At 48.6% G+C, this 26,275-nt stretch overlaps 1 protein-coding gene across 1 annotated transcript; it reads right to left on the reverse strand.

The window, feature by feature from the left end:
• Positions 1–2,453: 2,453 nt before the first annotated feature.
• TMEM40 (transmembrane protein 40) lies at positions 2,454–12,124 on the reverse strand (the record flags this gene model as incomplete). The annotated part of the gene is made up of 9 exons (XM_080718158.1): positions 12,046–12,124; positions 10,908–11,048; positions 9,575–9,664; positions 6,774–6,809; positions 5,484–5,516; positions 5,098–5,145; positions 3,964–4,035; positions 3,795–3,869; positions 2,454–2,527 (listed from the first exon to the last, which is right to left on the reverse strand). Exons 1-9 carry the CDS (start codon positions 12,116–12,118, stop codon positions 2,454–2,456), a joined length of 642 nt encoding a protein of 213 aa, XP_080574284.1. The 5' UTR covers positions 12,119–12,124.
• Between the last annotated feature and the right edge of the window lie 14,151 nt (positions 12,125–26,275).

A 26,275-nucleotide genomic window follows, 5' to 3' on the forward strand; every position in this document is an offset into this window, starting at 1 on the left:
TTTTCTCTGTTGCTAGGAAACCTTGTGTCGCGATGCTCACTGGTTCGAGCCCCCTCTTGTGTCCATGCGCAGTCAGAGCAGCTACAGTTGAGCAAAACTGCTTTTTCTTCTCTTCTCTTGTCTTTCTGCCTTCCTCCTTTTCTTCCTCCGCCCCTCCATCCCTCCTTCTTTTCTTCTTTTATTTCTGTTTCTCTTTCTTCCTTCCTTCCCTCCTTTCTTCTTTTCTGTCTTTCTTTCTGTATTCTGTATTGAGACCTGGGGCATTCTACCTCCAAGCTACACCCTGCCCTATTTTTTATTCTTTATTTTTTTAATTTTTTTTATTTATTTTTTTTTGTGGTACTGGGCTTCCTGGAAGCCCTTCTACCCCCGGGCTACACTCCCAGACCTATTTTTACATTCTTTTAAAATTTGGAAACAGGGTCTCCTAAGCCAGCGCGTGCGACTGGCTTCGAACCTGCGCGATCCTCCTGTCTCCGCCTCCCAAGCGCGGGGATTACAAGCGTGCGCCACCACGCCCGGCATTTTATTCTTTATTTTGAAACAGGGTCTCACTGAGTTGCAGGGGCCTCACTAAGTAGTAGCTGAGGCTGTCCATGAACCATGAACCTCCCGTCTCAGCCTCCCGAATACTGGGATTACAAGCGTGCGTGCCATTACTCCCGGCTCCCAGACCTATTTTTATTTATTTGCTTATTTATTTTTTGTGGGTCTGGGGATGGAACCCAGGGGCATGTGACCTCCAAGCTACACCCCCTGCTCTATTTTTTTTTTTTATTCTTTATTTTGAAACAGGGTCTCACTGAGTTGCAAAGGGCCTCACTAAGTAGCTGAGGCTGTCCGTGAACTGCGATCCTCCGGTCTCAGCCTCCCGAATGCTGGGGTTACAAGCGTGCCCACCACGCCCGGCTTTGCCCCTGGTTTCAATCCCTAGCATCAGAAAAAAGGAGGACGAGGAGGAACAAAATAAGGAAGGAGGAGAAGGAGAAGAAGGAGGAGGAGGAGAGGTTGGGTGGGAAGAATATAGGAATACTTAGTTGACTTCTTAGTACAGGGAAGAGAATGTTTATTGGAGTCTTGGTGGAGTCCAGGGTAACAGGCGGTCACTGGGTGATCGCCTGAGCATTTCACCAGCATCCAGTTTACCCCGGGAACCCAGCCTGGTGGCTTTGAGCCTTTGGGCAATGAAGTGTCTGTCCCGGGTTGGCTGTTTGGGTCTGAGAGCTCACCAGCACGATCTGGAGGATTTGGAAGAAGCCAGGGTCCAGACAGATCCCAGCCTTCGGGGCTCAGGGGTCCCTGAGAACAACGTCCTTCCTGCTGGTCCAGGCGCCCGCCCTCTCTGCCTTCCATCCCGGCAGCTGGCTTGCCTGCTGCGCCCAATGATCCCCGTGCCGCGCTGGTGCCGGTGTTCACAGTCCATGGAGGAGAAAGAGCTGTCTTTATGGCTTTCCCTTGACCTCTGTGTGTCTCCCAGAGTGTCGCTCTGTCCTCGTGGGCTCAGCAGATGCAGTGGTGATTAAACTTGGCAATGGCCTCAGTCGGTCTTCCTGGTCCCTAGAAGACAAAGCCGCAGGACTGTCTGGGATCCAGCCAGGTCTTGTCCTCACCGTGGCCCCAGCTGCCCAAATATCCCTCAGGCCTGGAAACCATTCCTAAAGCCACTGACAGGCTCCGTGACCTGTGGTCATAGCGACTAAGTTTCCCCTTATTACTTAGAAGGATAACAGGAGATAGCTATTTTCCCCAGCAGAGAGATACACAGCCACCTGGCTTCTCTAGTCTAAGGCACAGGGTGGGAACAAAGTTACCCAAAAAAGGCCAGGCGTGGTGGCGCATGCTTGTAATCCCCGCGCTTGGGAGGCTGAGACAGGAGGATCACGCAGGTTCGAAGCCAGCCTCAGCTACTTAGTGAGGCTCTCAGCAACTTAGTGAGACCCTGTTTCCAAATAAAGTATAAAATAGGTCTGGGAGTATAGCCCGGAGGTAGAAAAGCTCCTGGGTTCCATCCCTGATGCCACAAAAAAAACAAAACAAAACAACAAAAAAATGAAAATCCAGCCGGGTGTGGTGGCCCACGCTGGTAATCTCAGTACTTGGGAGGCTGAGGCAGGGATGGTCACAGATTCGTGGCCAGCCTCAGCTATTTAGTGAGACCCTGTTTAAAAGATAAAATAAAGCTGGGTGTGGTGGTGCATGCGTGTAATCCCTGTGTTTGGGGGGCCAAGACAGGTTCCAACCCTAGTACCACACACAAAGAAAGAAAGAAAGAAAGAAAGAAAGAAAGAAAGAAAGAAAGAAAGAAAGAAAGAAAGAAAGGAAGGAAGAAAGAAAGAGAGGGACGGAGGGAAAGAAAGGAAAAAAGGAAAGGAAGGAAGGAAGGAAGGAAGGAAGGAAGGAAGGAAGGAAGGAAGGAAATCTTGCTAGGGAGAGAGGGTGAACATGAGCAGAATTTAGAAGTTACCTATGAGCCTCAACTTCTGAAAGAGGGGGATGAAGCCGTGTAGCACACTGTGGATCCGATACACTGCTCAGACACAAAGAAAAAGTCAAGTCAGGTTTGTGCCCTGTCAAAGAATCCAGGGTGAAACCCTCCCAGCTGTCCACCCTGGGACAAAGGCCAAAGCACACAAACTTCTAACCAGCCAGGCGGAATGGAGCACACTTGTAATTCCAGCACTTGGGAAGCTGAGACCGGAGGATCGAAGGTTCGAGGCCAGCCTCAGAAAGTTACACCCCCATCATCATCAACATAGTGATACCCTTTCACAGTGAAAATAAACAATAGGGCTGGTGGTGTAGCTCAGAGGCAGAAGTCCCTGTGGAATTCCAGGCTATGCTTAGATGATAGTACTAGAGTTATTAGTTATTGTTATGAAAACCAACAGTCACTGACAGCAAAAACCATGGCAGGAAACCGCCACTGTTCAGCCCCCAGCTCCATGAACTAACTCATTTTCAGCACCTGGCTGGTTTAATTTGCTTTTTTTAATTTGTTTTCATGGCATGCTTATGGAGCTGCCCAATTTTCCATGAGGTCTTGCCAACGACCTCACACTGACCTTGAAAGAAAACATTCAGATAAGGAACTTGAAAAAAAGTAATAATAAGCCGGGCGTGGTGGCACACACTGGTAATCCCAGTATTTGGGAGGCTGAGACTGGAGGACCGGGGTTCGTGGACAGCCTCAGCTACTTAGCGAGGCCCTCTACAACTTAGTGAGACCCTGCTTCAAAATATAGAATAAAAAATATATATTTAGGGCTGGGGGTGTAGCTTGAGTGTAGAATGCCCCTGGGTTCCATCCCCAGTACTGCAAAATAAATAAATAAATAAATATCTAGGCGTGGTGGCGCACGCTTGTAATCCCAGTACTTGGGAGGCTGAGACAGGAGGATCGCTCAGGTTCAAAGCCAGCTTCAGCTACTGAGTGAGGCTCTCAGCAACTTAGTGAGACCCTGTTTCCAAATAAAATAGAAAATAGGTCTGGGAGCATAGCCCAGAGGTAGAAAGCCACTGGGTTCTATCCCAGCACCACACACACACACACACACACACACACACACACACAATAAATAAATAAATAAATAAATAAATCAAGCAAGCTGGGGGTGTAGCTTAGAGGTAGAATAATCCCTGGGTTCCATCCCCAGTACCGTCAAAAAAAAAAAGAAAAAAGTAATAATAATCTTAAGATGGTGCCTCTCCAGCCAGCCTGTCCAGCCGCGGACCCCGCAGGAGCCGGTGCGCATGCGTGCGGCTAGTTGCTTGTGGTGGTGATGGGGGAGACTTACCCAGCCCGAAGTAAATGCCCACGGTCTCCAGCGAGGCGAAGGTGAGCAGGCCGACCCCAAGGGACATGAACCAGTCTGCGAAGCAGCCAAGGAGAGAATGGTCAGCTGCAGATCCGAATGCCCCGGGCCGCCCCGTCCCACCTGCTCGCCCCGTCCCCAAGCCCCTTACCTGCGTAGTAGTGGTAACAGATCAGCAAGGCCCCGATGGCAAAGCAGAGGAGGACGAAATGGAAGAACTCGTCTGTGGAGGCAGAGCTGCGAAATTACGACCTCCTTCCTGCCTTCCTCCTGCACTCCCTTGCTTTATTATTTATTTATTTATTTATTTATTTATTTATTTATTTATTTACTGGGGATGGAACCCAAGGGTATTCTACTTCCGATCTATACCCCAGCCCCATTTTTTATTCTTTTTTTTTTTTTTTGGTGGTACTGGGGATGGAACCCAGAGGCTTTCTACCTCCGGGCTATACTCCCAGACCTTTTTTATACTTTATTTGGAAACAGGGTTTCACTAAGTTGCAGACAAGAGCCTCACTAAGTAGCTGAGGCTGGCTTCTAACCTGTGCGATCCTCCTGTCTCAGCCTCCCGAATGCTGGGATTACAAGCGTGCGCCACCACGCCCGGCCTTATTCTTTATTTTTGAAACAGATTCTCACTGAGTTGCAAAGGGCCTCACTAAGTAGCTGAGGCTGTCCGGGAACCCCCATCCTCCTGTCTCAGCCTCCCGAATGCTGCGATTACAAGCGTGCGCCACCACGCCCGGCTTATTCTTTATTTTGAAACATGGTTTGACTGCGTTGCAAAGGGCTTCACTGTGTACCTGGGCTGGCTGCTAACCTGTGATCCTCCAGTCTCAGCCTCCCAAGTACTGGGATTATAAACAAGCGCCACCACGCCGGGTTTACTTTTTATTTTTATATTTATTTACTTATTTGCAGGAGTGAGGATTGAACCCAGGGGCATTCTATCTCCGAGTTACACCCCCAGTCCTATTTTTTTTAATCCTTTACTTTGAAACAGTGCCTCTTTTAGTTTACGGAGAGCCTCAGTAAGTTGCTGAGGGCCTAAGTAGCTGAGGCTGGCCTCAAATTTGCTATCCTCCTGTCTCAGTGGCCCAAATCCTGGGATTATAGGCCTGCACCACCATGCCCAGCTACTTTTTATTTTGAAGCAAGGTCTCGGCTAAATTGCTGAAGGTCTCAGTAAGTAGCTGAGGCTGGCCGTGAACCTGCGATCCTCCCATCTCGGTCTCCCAAGCCCTGGGGTTACAGGTTGTGCACCAACATGCCCTGCTCTTACCATCTTTCTTGATGTTCAGCCTTCGTAACTCAGAGGCCTCTACCTCTCCTTGGGAACAAGAAAGAGAAAGAGAGCTATGTTTTGTGTTTCTCTGGGATGAGGGCGGTGGGCAGGGCTTTCTGTTCCCTGCTCACTGACAATGGACCTCGGGATGCCTCTTTGCAAACTGGTCAAAGGATACTCCCTGTAGGGGCAGCCAAGCAAAACCATGCAGGTGGGTGGCTGTCTTGGCCCCTGCGGACACCCTCCTCCCTCCCAGGCCTGGGCTGGTGGCACCTTTCCTGATCATGGTTCCCCTCTGGCCGGGTGCTGCCCCGCCCTCTGAGCCCATGGGGCCTTTTCCCATCCCAGGGCATCCAGGCTTTCTTCTGAGCATGCGCGTTTACCCCTTGCTAAGTCGGAGTCTCGCCTTTGGAGTCCTGGAATACAGAAACTCAGTGTTAGTGCCAGGCCAGCATGGGGTCCCTTGACAGGTGCCTCCACTTGGGGAAGCCACAGGTGACCTAAGACGCTGATGGCCTTGTCCAATCCTCAGCCAGCAAAACATCTTTCTATCCATGGCTGGCTGAAGTCCTCTTATCTCCAGCCTCAATCAATCCTTCCTTCCTCATACTAGGGATTGAACCCTGGGGCATTCTACCTCCAAGCTACACCTCCACATTTATTTTTATTTTTATTATTTTTTTTTGTGTGGTACTTGGGATGGAACCCAGGGGTGTTGTACCTCCACGCTACATCCCCAGTCTTTTTATTTATTTATTTTTTGGTGGTACTGGGGTTCCTGGAAGCCCTTCTACCTCCAGGCTACACTCCCAGACCTATTTTATATTTTTATATGGAAACAGGGCCTCTTAAACCAGCACGGCTGCTTCGAACCTGTGTGATCCTCCTGTCCCCGCCTCCCAAGCACAGGGATTACAAGCATGCGCCATCAAGCCCAGCTATTTTTTTTATTTTTGAAACAGGGTCCCACTGAGTTGCGAAGGGCCTTGCTAAGTAGCTGAGGCTGTCCACGAATCACGATCCTCTGGTCTCAGCCTCCTGAATGCTTGGATTACAAGCGTGCACCAACATGCCTGGCCACCCCCAGACCTTTTTAACTTTTTTTTTTTTGCAGGTCTGGGGATGGAACCCAGGGGCATTCGACCTCTGAGCTATACCCCCTGACCCATTTTTTATTCTTTATTTTGAAACCGGGTCTCACTGAGTTGCGAGGGCCTCACTAAATAGCTGAGGCTGTCTGCGAACCACGATCCTCCGGTCTCAGCCTCCCAAATGCTGGGATTACAAGTGTGCACCACCATGCCCATCTTAACTATTGTTTGTTTGTTTGTTTGTTTGTTTGTTTGTTTGTTTTGAAACAGGGTCTCTCTAGGTTGCTGTGGGTCTCACTAACTTGCTGAGGCTGGCTTCAAACCTGCAACCTCCTGTTTCAGCCTCTCAAGTACTAGAATTACGGATATGCATCACCAGGCCCAGTTTTTAGACCCTGTCTCTCAGGCTGTGACCTGCTTGCTGAGCCCAGGCAGGTCAGAGAGGTGGACACCTAGTGGTTCTGAAATTATCTTCTCTTACAGCTGGACACTTGGGCATTAGTAGGATCCGGGAGAGAGGCCAGGCCAGGACCTCCCTCAGCACCAGAATCCAGGAGCCCTCTCCTCTGCCCGGACACTTACCTGATTCTCCAGAGGTGATCATTTCTCCAGGGGCATCTGCGCAGAAGGAAAACTCGAGTCACCACCAGGAGCTGGGCCTTCTTAGATACTTCCCACAACTGCTGCTGGGGGCCAGGGGGGGCAGCAGCAGGCTGGAGGGTTCCTGCTCCATCTAACGGGGCAGCCCCCGCCCACCATGGAAGCGTCTCCAGGAACCCCTGCTCTGTTGAATGTGATTTCCAATTTCCTGTGAGAAGCCAGTTTTTTGGGTTTTCTTTTTTCTTTTTTTCGATATTAGGGATGGAACTCAGGGGCATTCTATCTCTGTTACACACCCAACTCCATTTTTTTATTCTTTTTTTTTTTTTTTTGGTGGTAGTGGGGTTTCTGGAAACCTTTCTACCTCCGGGCTACACTCCCAGACCTATCATATATATATATATATATATATATATATATATTTTTTTTTTTTTTTTTTTTTTTTTTGAAACAGGGTCTCTTAAGTCAGCAAGGCTGGCTTCAAACCAGCGCGATCCTCCTGTCTTCGCCTCCCAAGTGTGGGGATTACAAGCGTGCGCCACCACGCCCAGCTAGACCTATTATATATATTTTTTTTATTTATTTATTTTTTTTTTTTGAAACAGGGTCTCTTAAGTCAGCAAGACTGGCTTCAAACCAGCGCGATCCTCCTGTCTTCGCCTCCCAAGTGTGGGGATTACAAGCGTGCGCCACCACGCCCAGCTATTCTTTTTTTTCCTTTTTTCTTTGGTACTGGGGATTGAACCCAGGGGCATTATACCTCCAGGCTACACCCCGCCCCTATTTTTTATTATTTATTTTGAAAGAGGGTGTCACTGAGTTGCAAAGGGCCTAAGTAGCTGAGACTGCCTGCGAACCGCGATCCTTCTGTCTCAGCCTCCCGAATGCTGGGATTACAAGTGTGCGCCACCACACCTGGCTCCATTTTTTAATTCTTTATTTTGAAACAGGGTCAATTTGAGGGCCTTGTTAGATTGCGGAGGTTGGCCTTGAGCCTGCGCTCCTCCTATCTCAGCCTCCCAAGTACCGGCATCACAGGTATGTGCCACTGGACCAGCTTGCTGTGTGTGTGTGTGTGTGTGTGTGTGTGTGTGTGTGTGTGTGGTACTGGGGATTGAACCTAGACCATTCTACTTCTGAGTTATACCCCCCCCCCCAGTCTTATTTTATTGGAAACAGAGTCTCAGTAAGTTGCTGAGGGCCTCGATAAATTTCTGACCCTGACCTGAAACCTGCAATCCTCCGGTATCAGCTTCCCAAGTACTGGAATGACAGGTGTGCACCACCTATACATCCGCACTCTCCTGGATTTCTTTTGGTCCCGCCATGTCCTAAGCCCTCATTTCTTCCCTATTCTGTCTCCTCCCAGGCCACTAGACAACCAGTTACCTCCATAGAGTTGAAGTTCATTTTTCAAAAAGCCAGGGTCCTCATGCTCTGCACCTGGGTGGAAACAAACCCCTTTATTTTTTATTTTATTTTATTTATTTATTTATTTAGGTCTGGGGATGGAACCCAGGGGCATTCGACCTCCGAGCCACACTCCCTGCCCTATTTTTTATTTGCTCTTTTGAAACCGGGTCTCACTGAGTTGCAGAGGGCCTCACTAAGTAGCTGAGGCTGTCCGTGAACCGCGATCCTCCTGTCTCAGCCTCCGGAATGCTGGGATTACAAGTGTGCGCCACCACGCCTGGCTAAACAAACCCCCTTTATTAGCTGTATTTCCGGCCTCCTGGCCCCTTCCATCTCCCTTGAAGTTGAGACCCCAGAAGGCAGCACAGCCCCACACCGGGGTGAGGCAGGTGGGTCTGCCAGACGCCAGGACAGCCTGCCAAGTGCTTTTCCTTTACTCTCTTATCCCTTGAAGCCCTTCCAGAGGTGACTATGTGCCGTTTACTAAGAAAGAAATGGGAGCCGGCAGTGGTGCTCCACGCTCACTCTCTCAATCCCAGTCCTTGGGAGGCTGAGACAGGAGGACAGCAGGTTTGCGGCCAGCCTCAGCTACTTAGTGAGGACACTCCAGAACTCAGTGAGACCCTGTTTCAAAATAAAGAACAAAAATAGGGCTGGGAGTATAGTTTGGAGGTAGGATGCCCCTGGGTTCCATCCCTAGTACTGCAAAAAAAATAAAAATAAAAATAAAAAAAAACAAGCCCGGTGTGGGTGTGGTGGCGCATGCTTGTAATCCCAGCATTCGGGAGGCTGAGACGGGAGGATCATGGTCCGTGGACAGCCTCAGCTACTCAGTGAGACCCTGTTTCAAAATAAAGAATAAAAAATAGGGCAGGGGATGTAGCTCAGAGGTCGAATGTCCCTGAGTTCCATCCCCAGACCCGCAAATAAATAAATAAGAATAAAAAATTGGGCTGAGGGTGTAGTTCAGAGATAGAATGCTCCTGGGTTCCATCCCCAGTGCCGAAAAAAATAAAAAAAAATAAAATAAAAAGAAAGAAAGAGAGAAAATAAATTAAAAAATCGGGCTGAGGGTGTATAAAGGAAGAAGAAGAAGAAAAAAAAAAGAGGTATAGGGGTGTAGTTTGGAGGTAGAATGCCCCGGTTCAATCCCCAGAAAAGGACGAATGGACACAGAGCTATAACCATGACCGTGTAACTTTGATGATCTATTTCCCTGTTGGCAAACATTAGGCTATTTCCTGTTTGTCTCCTATTTTAAACAATAAGATGCTTATAATACATGTGAGGAGCATCTTTCCACCGGCAAGCTCAGAAATTCAACAGTGAGTCGAACCCACCGAGGAAGAATGGTAAAGCCTCTTGCCTACCAGGTGGGCCGTCTCTGTGGGGGTGTCTAGCCCCCCGGGCCCGTCCATGTTTTCCAGGAACTCTGGGCTGTTTGTCCTCATCGCCGCTCTCTGCAGAAAACAAACATAAGCTGTAGGAGAGCCTCGGGCTGGAAGGCGCCAGCAGTATGTGGGCCCTGTGGTCATTCCAGCACCTCGCTTCTGGGGAGGAAGGAACCCTGCTTAGGGAACCGGGGTTAGGGGATCTGCCTCCTGCCCCTTTCTGTATCTCTCAATATTCCTTTTTATTTCCTGTCTTCTGCGGCCTTGTCTACTTCATGAGACTTTAATGAAGATAAGACAAGCAGGGCGTTGTGGCGCACGCTTGTAATCCCCGCGCTTGGGAGGCTGAGACAGGAGGATGGCACAGATTCAAAGCCAGCCTCGGCTACTGAGTGAGGCTCTCAGCAACTTAGTGAGACCCTGTTTCCAAATAAAGTATAAAATAGGCCTGGGAGTATAGCCCGGAGGGAGGAAAGCCCCTGCGTTCCACTCCCAGTAATACTAATAATAAAATGAAGACAAGATCAGCTGGGTGTGGTGGCACACACCTGTCGGTCATCCCAGTATTTGGGAATCTGAGGCAGAAGGATCGCAAGCTGGAGGCCAGCTTCAGTAAATTAGCCAGGCCATCAGCAATTTATTATTATTATTATTATTATTATTATCATCATCATCATCATCATCATCATCATCATCATCATCACTACTGGGGATGGAACCCAGGGGCATTCTACCTCCAAGCTACACCCCCAGCTCTATTTTTTATTCTTTTTTTTTTTTTTTTTTGGTACTGGGGTTCCTGGAAACCCTTCTACCTCCGGGCTACACTCCCAGACCTATTTTATATTTTTGAAACAGGGTCTCTTACACCAGCGTGGCTGGCTTCAAACCTGCACGATCCTCCTGTCTCAACCTCCCAAGCGCGGGGATTACAGGCGTGCGCCACCACGCCCGGCTTGATTCTTTATTTTGAAACAAGGTCTCACTGAGTTGCAAAGGGCCTCACTAAATAGTTGAGGCTGTCCGTGAACCGCCTCCCAAATGCTGGGAGGTTTCAGCCTCCCAAATGTTGGGATTACAAGCGTGCGCCACCACGCCTGGCTTTTTAAAATTTTTTTATTTTTGCATTGTAGTCATTCATCTTAAATGGGGTACAAGATGGGTGACCCTGTTTTCAAATTAATACAAAAACAAAATAGTTCTTAGGGGGTGTAGCTCAGAGGTAGAACACTGAGAGGTTCAATCCCCAGCAAAACACACACACACACACACACACACACACACACACACACACACACACTATTTGCTCTACCTGAGGAGGAAGACGAGGAGGAGGAGGAGGAGGACGAGGAGGAGGAGGAGGACGAGGAAGAGGACTTCTTTTTCTCATATTGCTTTTGGGAAATGACTCCCACCTTCTTCCCAGGCTGCTGATGGGAGTCAGTGTGTCTGTCTGGGAGGTACACACAGACAAGAGGGTGAGTGTTCCCGGCCTTTTCCAACCCAGGGACCCCCCCAGAGCCTCCCTAGGGGTCTGCGTGGAATTGGAGACTCAGGAGCGATTAGGCTGGTGGAAGGTGCCGGAGGCTGACACTCTCAGATACCCCATGGTTCTAGAAAGGGCCAAGGTAGGAATCTCTCTAAAGATGGACCCAGAAAAGAGACTCCTAAGCCCCCTTCCCTGCCTGGAGGCCACTAGACTCTAAAGGAGTTACCACTTTAAGATTCTCTGTATATTATCCAGAAGCTGGGATATAATTAACCCCAAATTTTCTGCTTCCCCGTTCTGAGACCACAGAGGACCCTTCCTACCCCTGAGGGCTTTGTCTAGTTCCAGTCCAAGAGCCTAAAATTTTGGAGAGCAACGGAAGGCCCTCTGGGCTACCAAGTGCTGAGGGGCAGACTGGATAATACATATATATTTATTTGATTTTACTTTATTTTTTGTGACACTGGGGATGGAACCCAGGGGCATTCTACTCCTGAGCTACATGCCCAGTCCTATTTTTTTTTATTCTTTATTTTGAAACAGGGTCTCAATGAGTTGCAGAGGGCCTCACTAAGTAGCTGAGGCTGTCCGTGAACCATGAACCTCCTATCTCAGCCTCCCGAATGCTGGGATGACAAGTGTGCACCACCACGCCGGGCAGCCCTTTTTATTTTTTGTCTTGAAACAGTGTCTGGCTAGGTTGCTGAGAGTCCCACTACATTGATGAGGCCGTCCTCAAACTTGTGATCCTCCTGTCTCAACCTCCCAAGCACTGGGATTACAGGCATGCATCACCATACCCAGCTAATACACATACATTTATGTGCATGTGTATAATATTACTTCCCTATTTCAGCTGTGATTTGAGCCAGTGGACCAGGGTCTTCTCTGTCCCCTCCACTCTGGGTCTCTACCTACTAAGGGTTAAAGAAGTTTAGAGTGCCAGACATGGCAAACGTACTGTCTAAATCCTCTGTCTCTCTGTGGACCCGACTGTCGTCTTGAGCTTGGGAGGAAGGTCCTGAAGTCTCCATGACTTTCCCTGGAGGAATAAGAATAATAATTAATCAATATCACTTTAGTTAATATCGTAAATATATAAAAAGCTTTGCAAATAAAAAAACATTCAAAGCTGGGTGTGGTGCCCACGTTTGTAATCTAGTACTTGAGAGGCTGAGACAGGAGGATCACAGGTTTGTGGCCAGCCTCAGCTGTTTAGTGAGACCCTCCGCACTTAGTGAGACCCCATTTCAAGATAAGGTATATAAGAGCCGGGTGTGGTGGCGCACGCTTGTAATCCCAGCGCTTGGGAGGCTGAGACAGGATGATCGCGCAGGTTCAAAGCCAGCCTCAGCTACTTAGTGAGGCTCTCAACAACTTAGTGAGACCCTATTTCTAAATAAAGTATAAAATAGGTCTGGGAGTATGCCCAGAGGTAGAAAAGACCTTGGGTTCCACCCCCAGTACCACACACACGCACACAAAAAAGATAATATAAAGCTGGGCATGGTGGTGCACACTTGTAATCCCAGCATTTGGGAAGCTGAGACTGGAGGATCGTGGTTCGTGGACAGCCTCAGACCCCGTTTCCAAATAAAGAATACAGAATAGGGCTGGGGTGTAGCTCGGAGGTAGAATGCCCCTAGTTCAGTCCCCAGTACCAGAAAGAAAGAAAGAAATAGAAATATACAATTAAAGGGTGTTTTTTTTTTTTTTTTGCCATTGGGGATTGAACCCAGGGGCATTCTACCTACGAGCTACATCCCCAGCCCTATTTTATTTTTATTTGGAAACAAGATCTCACTAGGTTGATGAGAGTCTCACTACTTGCCAATACTGTCCTCGAACTTTCAATCCTCCTGTCTCAGCCTCCCAAGTACTGTGATACATAGTGTACGCCACTATGCTTGGCTAATTGGAGATGTTGGAGATTTATTTATTCATTTTCAGTACTGGGGACTCATGGGCATTCTAGCTCTGAGCTATATTCCCAGACTTTATTTTTTCTTCTTCTTCTTCTTTTTTTTTTTTTTTGGTTCTGGGAATTAAACCCAGGGGCATTTTATCTTTAACCTGCGCCCCCAGACTAATTTTATTTATTTTTTAAATTTGGAAACAGGGTCTCTCTAGGTTGCTGAGAGCCTCAATGAGTTCCTGAGGCTGTCTTCAAGCCTGTGATCCTCCTACCTCAGCCTCCCAGGTACTAGGATTACAAGCGTGTGCCACCACACCCATCTCTAGCCCTTTATATTTATTTTTTTTTCATTTTGAAACAAGGTCTAAGATGCTTTCTAAAGCATCTTAGAGAGTCTTTCTAAATTGCTGAGGCTGACTTCGAACCTGTAATCCTCCTGTCTCAGCCTCCCAAGTACTATGATTACAGGTGTGTGTCTACCGCTAAGCTATAGCCCAGCCCTATTTAATTTTTTAAAATTTAGAAACAGGGTCTCACAAAGTTGCTTAGAGCCTCACTGAGCTCCTGAGGCTGACTTCAAACCTGTGACCCTCCTGTATTAGCCTCCCAGGTACCGGGATTACAGGTGTGTGCCACACACACACACACACACACACACACACACACACACACATTGCAGGGGTGTGCCACCACACCAGCTCTAGCCCTTTTAATTTTATTTTTTCTTTTGAAACAAGGTCTCTCTAAGGTGCTGAGAGCCTTGCTAAGTTGCTGAGGCTGACCTCGAACCCGTGATCCTCCTGTCTCAGCCTCCCAGGTACTGGGATTCCAAGAGCGCGCCACCATGCCTGGAGTTCTCCGTGTTTTCCTGAAGTCTTGGGAGGTGACTAGGCGTGAGACCACAGGGCAAGGCGCCTCACCACACAACTCCAGGGACAATTTCTAGTCCTGCACAGTTCTCTGTCCTGAGCTCAGCAGGGTCTGAAATAGACAAGGTTTGTCTCTTCTGTGAGATCATGAACTAGCCAAGACAGGGCCTGGAGCTGATTCATTTCTGCATCACCCGGTTCTTGGGGAGTGTGAGGAGCAGGAGATTTTCAGTGCCAGGCAATCTTCTGAGGGTTTTGGACTCCTCCCCAGACCTCACAGGGACTCACTGTGATGGCGCACATTTTTTGTGTGTTTGTGTGGTACTGGGGATGGAAATCAGGTGCATTCTACCTCCGAGCTACACCCCCAGCCCTATCTTTTATTTTTTTATTTTGAAACAGGGTCTCACTAAATTGCAAAGGGCCTCGCTAAGTAGCTGAGGCTGTCCTCGAACCCCGATCCTCCTGTCTCAGCCTCCCAAATGCTGCGATTACACCTGTGCGCCACCATGCCCAGCTTGTAACTCAGCGCACTGAGACACAGCCCCGGCATGCTGAGGTACTCCTGCAATCCCAGTGCTTGGGAGGCTGAGATAGGAGGATGCTGGTTCAACACCAGCCTCAGCAACTTAGTGAGACCCTCTTTCCAAATTAAAAAAATAAAATAAAATAGATAAAATACGAAGCCGGGAGTGGTGGCTCACGCTTGTAATCTTAACATTTGGGACTCCCATAATCCCAGTGCTTGGGAGTTTGAGACAGGAGAATTGCAGTTTGCAGCCAGCCTCAGCTACTTAGTGAGGTCCTCTGCAGCTCAGTGAGAGCCTGTTTCAAAAATAAAAAATTAAAACCGGGTGTGGTGGCGCATGCTTGTAACCCCCGCGCTTGGGAGGTAGAGACACGAGGATCGCGCAGGTTCAAAGCCGGCCTCGCTGGCCTAAGAGACCCTGTTTCCAAATAAAATATAAAATAGGTCTGGGAGTATAGCCTGGAGGTAGAAGGGTTCCATCCCCAGTATCACCAAAAAAATAAACAAATTAATTAATTAATAAAGTAAATAAATAAATAAATAAATAAATAAAGCCAGGCGTGGTGGCGCACGCTTGTAATCCCCGCGCTTGGGAGGCAAAGACAGGAGGATCACTCAGGTTCAAAACCAGCCGCGTGTGCTGGCTTAGGAGACCCTGCTTCCAAATTTTAAAAAAATGTAAGAATAGGTCTGGGAGGTAGGCCCAGAGGTAGAAGGGCTTCCAGGAACCCCAGTACCACCAAAACAAACAAACAACAACAAAAAAAAACAAAATAAAGAATCAAAAATAGGGCTGGGGGTGTAGCTCAGAGGTAGAATGCCCCTGGGTTCCATCCCCAGACCCACACAAAAAATAAATAAAATAAAATAAAATAGGGCTGGGGCTGTAGCTTGGAGGTAGAATGCCCCTTCCTTCCGTCCCCAGTACCACTAAATCAATGAATAAATTGTTGAGAATCTTGCTAAATTGCTGAAGCTGGCTTCCAGCCTGAGATCTCCTATCTTACCCTCCTCCCAAGTACTAGGATTATAGGTGTGTATCACCACGCCCGGCTCTTTTGAATGTTTTTTTGTTCCATTTCTTCCACACCTGTTTTCCACCAGGAGAAAGGACTTCTACAGATTTTTAGATGTGACAACCAAGGTTTGACTTCAAATACAGTAACAGGAACTGGCAAGGGGATTGCTGGGAGGAACTTCTTAATTCTTAAATCTCAAATTCTGAAAACTCTCACACTCAAAAAACAGAGAAAAGGAAAAAAATTATATATATATATATATATATATATATATATTATACACACACACACATACACACACACACACACACACACACACACACACACACACACAGCAAGTGACTTCCTTTGAGCTAAAATGAGCCTTGAGAAGCTGAGATAAGACGGAAGCAAACTGGGTGTGTGTGGTAGCTCACAGTTGTGATCCCAGCATTCAGGAGGCTGGGACAGGAGGATCGCGGTTCGCGGCCAGCCTCAGCTACTTAGTGAGGCCCTCCGCAACTCAGTGAGACCCTGGTTTCAAAATAAAAGAATAAAAAATAGGGCAGGGGGTGTGTGGCTTGGAGGTCGAATGCCCCTGGGTTCCATCCCCAGCCCCGCAATAAATAAATAAATTAATTAATTAATAAAATTTTAAAAAATAAATAAAATGAGACTGGGGGTGTGTGGCTTGGAGGTAGAAGGTAGAAGGCCCCTGGGTTCAGGTTCAGGTTCAATCTCTAGTAACACACACACACACACACACACACACACACACACACACACACACAGAAGCAAAAAGAAGAAAGGGAACACGGCATGTTACTTGTGATTCCCTCCCTCCCTCCCTCCCTCCCTCCCTCCCTCCCTCCCTCCCTCCCTCCCTCCCTCCCTCCTTTCTTTCTTTCTTTCTTTCTTTCTTTCTTTCTTTCTTTCTTTTCTTTCTTTCTTGTGCTGGGGAGGGACCGCCGGAGCGTGCTAGCCCAGCGCTCTAGCATGGAGCCACACCCCAGCCGTGAGCTGGGATCTTATTTAACCACACAGGAGGAAACTGAGGCTCAGGCAGATGAAATGCTGTCCGAGGCCTCTCAGCTTCAGGTGGGCTTGGGTCTCCCACCTCAATGGAGAAGCCCATTTCCCGGCCGCCCCCTGGTCGGAAGCTCCGTGGCTTTCTCTCTCAGGCGGCCCCACATCTGACAAAGACCCTTCAAGGACATCGCTTGCCTGACTTTCTGTTTCTTTTCTTCAAAAAATTCAGCTGCGCTGAGTCACTGGCGGCGCGGGCTCTCCACCTGGGCTTCTGGCTAAACTGGATCTACACTGGATCTCCTTTGTGCAGCCCCGATTTCCCGCCCTCCTGTTGTGACAGGGCCTGGTCCTGGGTGAAAGGCTGAGAGGGCCCCCAGATCCAACTCGGCCCCCCACCTCTGTCCCTTCCCCCTTCACTCCATCCTCAAGCCCACCAGAAGGAAGACAGCACAGGGATCATTGTACCCTTTCACAAAGGGATCCTGAAGTCTGGAAATGGAGATGATATATTCCGGATAGTGACTATGGTTTGAATATGTCTGCCAAAGCTCATGAGTTGGGCACTTTTTTTTTATAGCGGTGTTGGGAATTGAACACAGGGCCATTCTAACCCTGGGCTACTTCACTCCAGACCTACTATATACTATATATATATTTTTTTCTTTTTTTTCTTTTTGGCGGTACTGGAGATGAAACCCAGGGGCATTCTACCCCCGAGCTACACCCCCAGCCCTATTTTTTTTTTTTATTCCTTATTTTGGAACTGGGTCTCAATGATTTGCATAGGACCTCACTAGGTAGCTGAGGCTGTCCGTGAACTGCAATCCTCCTGTCTCAGTCTCCCAAATGCTGGGATTACAAGCATGTGCCACCACGCCCAGCTTATATTTTGTATTTTATTTATTCATTTATTTATTGTGGGTTTGGGGATTGAACCCAGGGAGATTCTACCTCTGAGCTACCCCCAAGCTCTATATAATAATAATAATAATAATAATAATAATTATTATTATTATTATTATTATTATTAATTATTAATTATTATTTTGCAGCACTGGGGATGAACCCAGGGCCATTCTACCACCAAACTACACCCCCAGCACTATTTTTTATTCTTTTTTTTGTGTGTGTGCTATTGGGATGGAACCCAGGGGCATTCTACCTCTGATCTACACCCCACGCACTATATTTTATTCTTTAGTTTGAAACAGGGTCTCACTGAGTTGCAAAGGGCCTCACTAAGTAGCTGCGGCTGTCCTCGAACTGCGATCCTCCTGTCTCAACTCCCCACATTCTGGAATTACAAGCATGTTCCTCCAAGCCTGGGTCCTATTTTTTATTCTTTATTTTGAAACAAGCTCTCACTGAGTTGATGAGAGTCTAACTACTTGCTGAGGCTGTCCTTGAGCCTGCGATCCTCCTGTTTCAGCCTCCCGAGTACTGGGATTACAAGCATGAGCCACCAGACCTGGCTCCATTTTATTTTTAATTGTGAAACAAGACCCCACTAAGTTGCTGGGACTGTTGTTGAACCTGTGCTCCTCCTGTCTCAGCCTCTCAAGTACTGGCGGTACAGGTGCTGGGAACTTAATTCCCAAGTGTTATTGTGTTGAGGGGCGGGGCCTAATCGCCCCAGCCTAGCCCTTCAGCCCTACCCTGGTTGAAGGACTAACGTCAATATGGTGGGAGTAGGTTCATTGTTATAAGAGCGGATTGGTCATAAAATCGAGGGAGACAAGAGGATCACGGTTGGAGGGCAGCCTCAGCTACCTAGTAAGGCGCTTTACAACTCAGTGAGATCCTGTTTCAAAATAAAGGATAAAAATTCGGGCTGGGGACTACAGCTCAGAGGTAGAATGCCCCTGGGTTTCATCCCCAGTACCACCTTCTCACCTCCTCTTACCCTGCTGGCTTTGACCATAGGATGACGCAGCACAAGGGCCCAGCCAGATGCTGGTTTATCAGATTCCAATTGCTAGCCTCCAGAACTGTGAGAAATAAATTTCTTTTCTACATAAGGTATCTGGTCTCGGGTATGTTGTTATAGCAGCGGAAATAGACTGATACAGTCACATAGCAACTCGAGCAAGGCTGGCTCCTGAACTCTGCCTCTCCCCCTCACAGACTATGAGACCTGGGGCTGGTCACATCCGCACTCACAGCCTCACAACTGTCACTGGAGGAACAGGCACAATAAAACCACGAGGAATAACCCAGCTGAAAAGTGGTCAAAGAGTCGGGCGTGGTGGCGCACGCTTGTAATCCCAGCATTTGGGAGGCTGAGACAGGAGAATCGCGGTTCACGGACAGCCTCAGCTACTTAGCGAGGCCCTCTGCAACTCAGTGAGACCCTGTTTCAAAATAAGAATCAAAAATAGGGCTGGGGGATCTGGGTGTGGAAGCACACGCTTGTAATCCCAGCATTCAAGAGGCTGAGACCGGAGGATCGCGGTGCGGACAGCCTCAGATACTTTTAGTGAGGCCCTCCGCAACTCAGTGAGACCTTGTTTCAAAATAAAGAATAAAAAATAGGGCTGGGGGTGCAGCTCGGAGGTCAGATGTCCCTGGGTTCCAACCTCAGACCTGGAAAAAAAATAGGGCTGGGTATGTAGCTCAGAGGTACAATACCCCCGGGTTCCATCTCCAGTACTGAAAAAAAGAAAAAAGAAAAAGAAAAGAGAAGAAAAAAAGAAGGAAAAAAAAGAAAACAACTCAGATGCCCATCAGCTGGTAAAAGGATGGAAAAATGTGATCTGATCATACAGTGCAATATTATTCAGCCATCAGGGGAAGGAGGGACTAGATCCATTACAGGACTTGGATGGTCCTGTAATGACGATATTATCCTAAGTGAAAGGAACCATCAAGGTGAGCAGTGCATGCCTATAATCCCAGTATTAGGAGGTTGAGACAGGAGGATCGCAGGTTCAAGGCCAACCCCGGCCACCTAGTGAGTCCCTCAGCAACTTAGTAAGACTCTGTTCCCAAAGAAACAATAAGATAGGGCTGGGGTATGGCTCAGAGGTAGAATGCCCCTGGGTTCAATCCCCAGTACTACACACACACAAACACACACAAAATAATAAAAAAACAAACCAAAGAGGGTGAATTTTATGGTATGTGAATCATGTCTTAATAAAGCTATTAGTTGAAAAAAAAAAAAGATGAGAACTTCACACCCAGGGTTGTGAAAGTGGTATTTGGTGGCTGCAGGGCAGTGCCCCGTACAGTCCCTAGGTGCCCAGTGCGTGACAAGCGTCCCTGAGCAGGTGGCTTTGCGAAGATTTCGAAGCTCCTGCCCTTTTTTATTTTTATTTTTTTTTACAGTACTGGGGATGGAACCCAGGGACATTCTACCTCCGAGCTACACCCCCAGCCCTATTTTTTATTCTTTATTTTGAAACAAGGTCTCCCTAGTTGCGGGGGATTACAAGCATGTGCCACCACACCCGGCTCCAGCCCTTCCTTCCTTCCTTCCTTCCTTTCTCTTTCTCTCTCTTTCTTAATTTTTATCGATGCATTGTAGTCATTTTCTTTCTTTCTTTTACTTATTTCTTTATTTATATTTTGTGGTACTGGGGATGGAACCCAGGAACTTTCTACCTCCGGGCTATACTCCCAGACGTATTTTATATTTTATTTGGAAACAGGGTCTCACTAAGCTGCTTTGAGCCTCACTGAGTAGCTGAGGCTGGCTTCGAACCTGTGCGATCCTCCTGTCTCAGCCTCCCAAGTACTGGGATTACAAGCATGCACCACCACACCTGGCTTCTTTTATTATTTTTATTTTGAAACAGGGTCTCACTAAGTTGCAGAAGGCCTCACTAAGTAGCTGAGGCTGGCTGCGAACCTGTGCGATCCTCCTGTCTCAGCCTCCCAAGCACTGGAATTACAAGCATGTGCCAGCCTGTTCCTCTTAATTTTTATTTGAACACAGGATCTCACTATGCTGGGCGCGGTGGCGCACGCTTGTAATTCCAGCATTTGGGAGACTGAGACAGGAGGATCTGATTTCGCGGACAGTCTCAGCTACTACTTACTGAGACCACTCCGCGAGGCTCTGTTTCAAAATAAAGAATTAAAAAAAAAAAAAGGGCTGGGGTGTAGCTTGAAGGTAGAATGCCGCTGAGTTCCATCCCCAGTACCCAAAAAACCAAACAAACAAGGTCTCACTAAATTGTGGAGGGCCTCATTAAGTAACTGAGGCTGGCCTTAAACCTGAGATCCTCCTTTTTCAGTTTCCCAAGTACTGGGTTTACAAGTATGTGCCACCACACCTGGCTTTCCAGCTCCCTGTTTTTGCCAGGGGCCTCTAAGCCGGAGGCAGGAGGTACTAGTGGCCTCTTTGCTCCATCCCAGCTGGTGTCTGGGTGGCTTTCTTTTTTTTTTTTATTTTTTTGGTGGTACTGGGATTCTTGGAAGCCCTTCTACCTCTGGGCTACACTCCCAGACCTATTTTTTATATTTTTTATTTGGATCTCTTAAGCTCTTAAGCTAGAGCTTAAGAGTCTCTTAAGCTAGAGCAACTGGCTTAGAACCTGCACAATCCTCCTGTCTCTGCCTCCCAAGCGCAGGGATTACAAGCGTGCGCCACCACTCCCGGTAGTCTGGGTGGCTTCCTGCAGTACAGAGCATGGCCACTTTTCTCCCAGGCTACAGGGCAGAGGCTGAGATCTCTAGGGAGAAACACCTTGGCCCTCTGAACTATACAGCTTCCAAACAGCAGGGCAGGAGGACCTTGGGAGCTCTAGTCAGACCCTTCACTTCACAAGTGGGGAAACTGAGACTTGGCGGGGTTGAGGTTTTTCTGAAAGTCCCGCAGCAAGCTGGTGATGGAATCAGAGGCTGGTCAGCCACCACGGGCCGGCTTAGGCTAGCTAGCAGAAGTCTCCAGACATCCCAAGAGGCGAGTATTGGTCATCATTCCCTGAGAGAGAATGAACTTCTCAACCGGCAGCCGATTCTCACCCCGTCCGTCCACCATGGAGACATACACTGTCATGCCCGAGGATAACCTGTGTCTTCCTGATCCCCCCAAAATGAACACACACACACACACACACACACACACACACACACACACACACACACACGGCTTAGGCAGCCTGTGTCTCCTTACCTGAAGCCCCAGGGCTTGTCTGAACAGCAAGGCGAGCTGGGAACCGACTGTGTGGGTGCTGAGCTCTGGGTCAGGGAGGAGAGACCAGGCTGTGACAGGGACGAGGGCGGGGCGGCTGTGACGTTGCCCTGGGGCCCCGCCGGCTCACCCGGGTGGCATGCCTGCCTGTCAGTGCTATCGGCCCCAGGCCTTCCTGCCTGCCTGACTCCCCACAACACCCCAGAAAGGGCAGATGGAGGCAGCTGTCACTGGGCGGCCTCCAGGGCCACGCCGTGCCCAAGGGCTCCAGGAGGCAGGGATGTTGGGCTGCCCTGGGCGTGCCAAGCTCTGGCAAGGGAGGACGGGTGCGGCCCCAGGCATGAGTCCCAACCCGCCTGGCAGGTTGGAAGACTGCCAGTTCTCACGGCTCCCAGGAGACAGAGGTCCAGCCAGGTACAGGAGATGAAGCCGGGGGTTCCAGGGACTGGGGTGCTTGTAGTTTTAGTTAAGTTTCTGTCTCTCTGGAAACCAAGCTAAAACTACAGGGGAAGCACTACAGTGGCGGAGCACGCTTGTAATCCCCCGCGCTTGGGAGGCTGAGACAGGGGGATCACGCTGGTTCGAAGCCAGCCTCAGCAACTTAGTGAGACCCTGTTTCCAAATAAAATAGAAAATAGGTCTGGGAGTATAGCCCGGAGGTAGAAAAGCCCCTGGGTTCCACCCCAGGTACCAAATAACTAACTAACTAACTAACTAAATAAATAAAACTACAGGAGGTTTTAGAGAGCATCCCTCTGCCTATCCACGTGGGAAACCCAGGTCCTGCCTGGGTGGGGAGGGGCCGCCCTTGTCTCTCCCGGCCTTGTCAATCACTCTGGTGGCTGGAAACAGAAAACGCGGGCTACGCCTGCCCTGGGGAGCGCCCAGCCTGCGGGGACCAAACCCTTGGGAGCCAGGGATCCCAGGAGGGCTTTCGGAAGAGGGTACGCCAGATGCTAAGCTGAATGGGCCCCAGACCCTCATCCTCTGGGATTACAGATATGTGCCACAGGCCAGCTTTTCTTCCACTTCTCCAGTTTCAATTCAGATATCACTTTCTAGCTTGGCGTGGTGGCGCACGCTTGTAATCTCAGTACTTGGGAGGCTGAGACAGGAGGATCGTAGGTTTGCAGCCAGCCTCAGCTACTTAATGAGACCCTCTGCAACTCAGTGAGACCCTGTTTCAAAATAAAGAATAAAAAATAGGGCAGGGGGTGTCGCTCAGAGGTAGAATGCCCCTGGGTTTCATCCTTAGTACTGAAAAAAAAAATTCATCCTTAGTACTGCAATATAAAGAATAAAAAAATAGAGCTGGGGGCTCATGCTTGTAATCCCCACATTTGGGAGGCTGAGTGAGACAGGAGGATTGTGGGTTCGCGGCCAGCCTCAGCTATTTAGTGAGGCCCTTTGCAACTTAGTAAGACCCTGTTTCAAAATAAAGAATAAAAAATAGGGCTGGGCCAGGCGTGGTGGCTCATGCTTGTAATCCCACATTTGGGAGGCTGAGACAGGAGGATTGTGGGTTCGCAGCCAGCCTCAGCCACTTGTTGATCTGTCTATCAATCTATCTATCTCTATGATATATGTAGATATATATCGATAGATATATATATATAGATTGATAGCTATTATATAGAGATATAGATGATAGATATAGAAAGATAGCTATTATATATAGATGATAGATTGATAGATATAGATATAAATAGGTAGATATATATTACATACAGATAGATACATAGATAGGTATAGATGGATACATATTATATAGAGATATACAGAAATAGATAGATAGATAGATAGAAAGAACAGGATAGGGCTGAAGTATAGATGAGGTATAGATGAGGTATAGATGCCCCTCTCATCTCATCGAGTTCAATCCCCAGTACAAATACATGCCTGACACACAGTAGGTGCTTTCCCCAATACCATTCGTTCCTCTGGGTCTCTTCCGGCTCTAGGGAACGATCACCGCTCCGGGCCTTGCAGCCTCCTGCTCCTCCCGCTGCACCTGGCTCTGTACGCACCTGGAACAGGAAGGATGAACGACCTCGGGGCACTTCCCATCTCTCCACGAGGGGCAGATGGCAGAGGCCACAACAGGCCGGTCAGAGGCGTGAGGAGGCCCCGCTCAGTGCCACCCGAGTGACCTCACTCCAAGGTGTGGGCATGACTCACGCCACCCTCCCACGGTGCGCGCACAGCTGGTGGCCAGCTCAGCGGCTGAGCGTGGCATCCGGCTTCTCTGCATTCCCAAACCCCCAGGCCGCCTGACTCAGCAGACATGTGCACCCTGGAGACCAGGGTGAGACAGCTTGGCCTCAGTTTCCCCATCTGTAACAGTGGCGAGGCAGCAGCCCCTTGCCGTGGGGAGGGCCTCTGTGTAAAGTGTTCAGGCCATTGTGATAAACCACGGGATCACTTGGGCTGATCAGAACTCCCTGATGACTGGCCAGGCGTGGTGGCGCACGCTTGTGATCCCAGTGCTTGGGAGGCTGAGACAGGAGGATCGCCAGCCTCAGCTACTTAATGAGGCTCTCAGCAACTTAGTGAGACCCTGTTTCCAAATAAAATAGAAAATAGGTCTGGGAGTGTAGCCTGGAGGTAGAAAGCCTCTGGGTTCCATCCCCAGCACCACAAAACAAACAAAAAAACTCCCTGATGACGACATCTTCTTCTCCATCTCTCTCTCTCTCTCTCTCTCTCTCTCTCTCTCTCTCTCTCTTTCTTTCTCTCTCTCTCTCTCTTTCTCTCTCTCGTCTTGAGATGGAATCCAGAGGCATTCAACCTCCGAGCTACACCCCCGGCCCTATTTTGTATTCTTTATTTTGAAACAGGGTCTCACTGAGTTGCAGAGGGCCTCACTAAGTAGCTGAGGCTGTCCGCAAACCACAATCCTCCAGTCTCAGCCTCCTGAATGCTGGGATTACAAGTGTGCGCCACCACGCCCGGCTCCTTCTTTTTCTTGTGGTACTGGGGATTGAACCCAGGGACATTCTGCCTCTGAGCTACACTCCTGTCTGAAATGTAGAAAATAGAGTTTGGGGAAATTGTGAAGGAGGCAAGCACCAACCAGGTTATTAACAACAACTTTAATCAAGAACCCAGCACCTTCAGGGAATCAGCCGGCCATGGGGGAAGGAACCGACAAGCCACACGTCCGGAGAGTTGTGCATAGTCCGGGTTGACCGGCTGAGTCGCGTAGCGGAGCAGGAGTACCCATGTTTTATAGGCATGGCGATTCTCTCGTGACATCTGTAGTCTCGCGACCTCTGGAGTCTGTCTCCCGATGTTTGGGGCCTGGAGATACCTGGATTCTCGTGATATCTCTGCTTCTGGCTTCCGAGGTTCTGCCTCCTGTCCCTGCTGCAGGTATCCCATAGGGGAAGGGAGGGACCCGACCTATCACTGTCTCAGCCTCCCAAGTACTGGGATTACAAGTGTGCACCACCACAACTGACCCTCAGTGACTCCTTGGGTCTGATGTTTATGCAGATGAAGACAGAAAAGAAAGCTCACCTCCTCTGAGCACCCACCTAGGAGTCAGCCTCTTCACGTGACTTTTTTTTTTTTTTTTTTTTTTGCAGTACTGGGGATGGAGCCCAGGGGCAGTCTACCTCCAAGCTATACTCCCAGCTTTATTTTTTTTTTTTTAATTCTTTATTTAGAAACAGGGTCTCACTGAGTTGCAAAGGGCCTCACTAAGTAGCTGAGGCTGTCCGCAAACCACGAACCTCTTGCTTCAGCCTCCCAAATGCTGGGAATACAAGCATGTGCCATCATGCCCAGCTTGTTATTTTATTTTATTTTCAGTACTGGAGATAGAGCCCAGGGACATCTACCTTTGAGCTACACTCCCAGCCCTATTTTTTATTCTTTCTTATTCTTTATTTTATTTTTGCAGTACTGGGGATGGAACCCAGGGACAATCTACCTCTCAGCTATGCCCCCAGCCTTATTTATTCATTCATTTATTTATTTATTTATTTATTTATTTATTTATTTATTTTGGTGGTGGTACTGGAGGTGGAACCCAGAGGCTTTCTACCTCCGGGCTATACTCCCAGACCTTTTTTTTTAATATATATTTTATTTGGAAACAGGGTCTCACTAACTTTCTGAAAGCGTCACTGAGTAACTGAGGCTGGCTTCGAACCCGTGTGATCCTCCCGTCTCAGCCTCCCAAGTGTGGGGATTACAAGCATGCGCCACCACGCCCGGCCCCAGCCTTATTTTTTATTTTTTATTTTAAAACAAGTTCTCACTAAGTTGCAGAGGGCCTCACTATCTGAGGCTGGCTGAGAAAACTGATCCTCCTGTCTCAGGCTCCAAAGTACTGGGATTACAAACCGGCGCCACCACGCCTGGCTTTTGTTGTCCATTTCTTTTTTTTCTTTTTGGTGGTACTGGGGTTCCTGGAAACCCTTCTACCTCCGGGCTACATTCCCAGACCTATTTTATATTTTTATCTGGAAACAGGGTCTCTTAAGCCAGTGCGGCTGGCTTCCAACCTGCGCGATCCTCCTATCTCAGGCTCCTAAGCGCAAGGATTACAAGCGTGCGCCACCACGCCCAGCTTGTTGTCCATTTCTAACTGAAATTGCCTGTACTTTTGCTGTTGGGTTTTTTTTTGTGTGTGTGTGTGTGTGGTACTGGGGGTGGAACCCAGAGGCTTCCTACCTCCAGGCTATACTCCCAGACCTTTTTTATATTT

Source organism: Muscardinus avellanarius (assembly GCF_963383645.1).
Source record: "Muscardinus avellanarius genome assembly, chromosome: 22".
Taxonomy (NCBI): Eukaryota; Metazoa; Chordata; class Mammalia; order Rodentia; family Gliridae; genus Muscardinus; species Muscardinus avellanarius.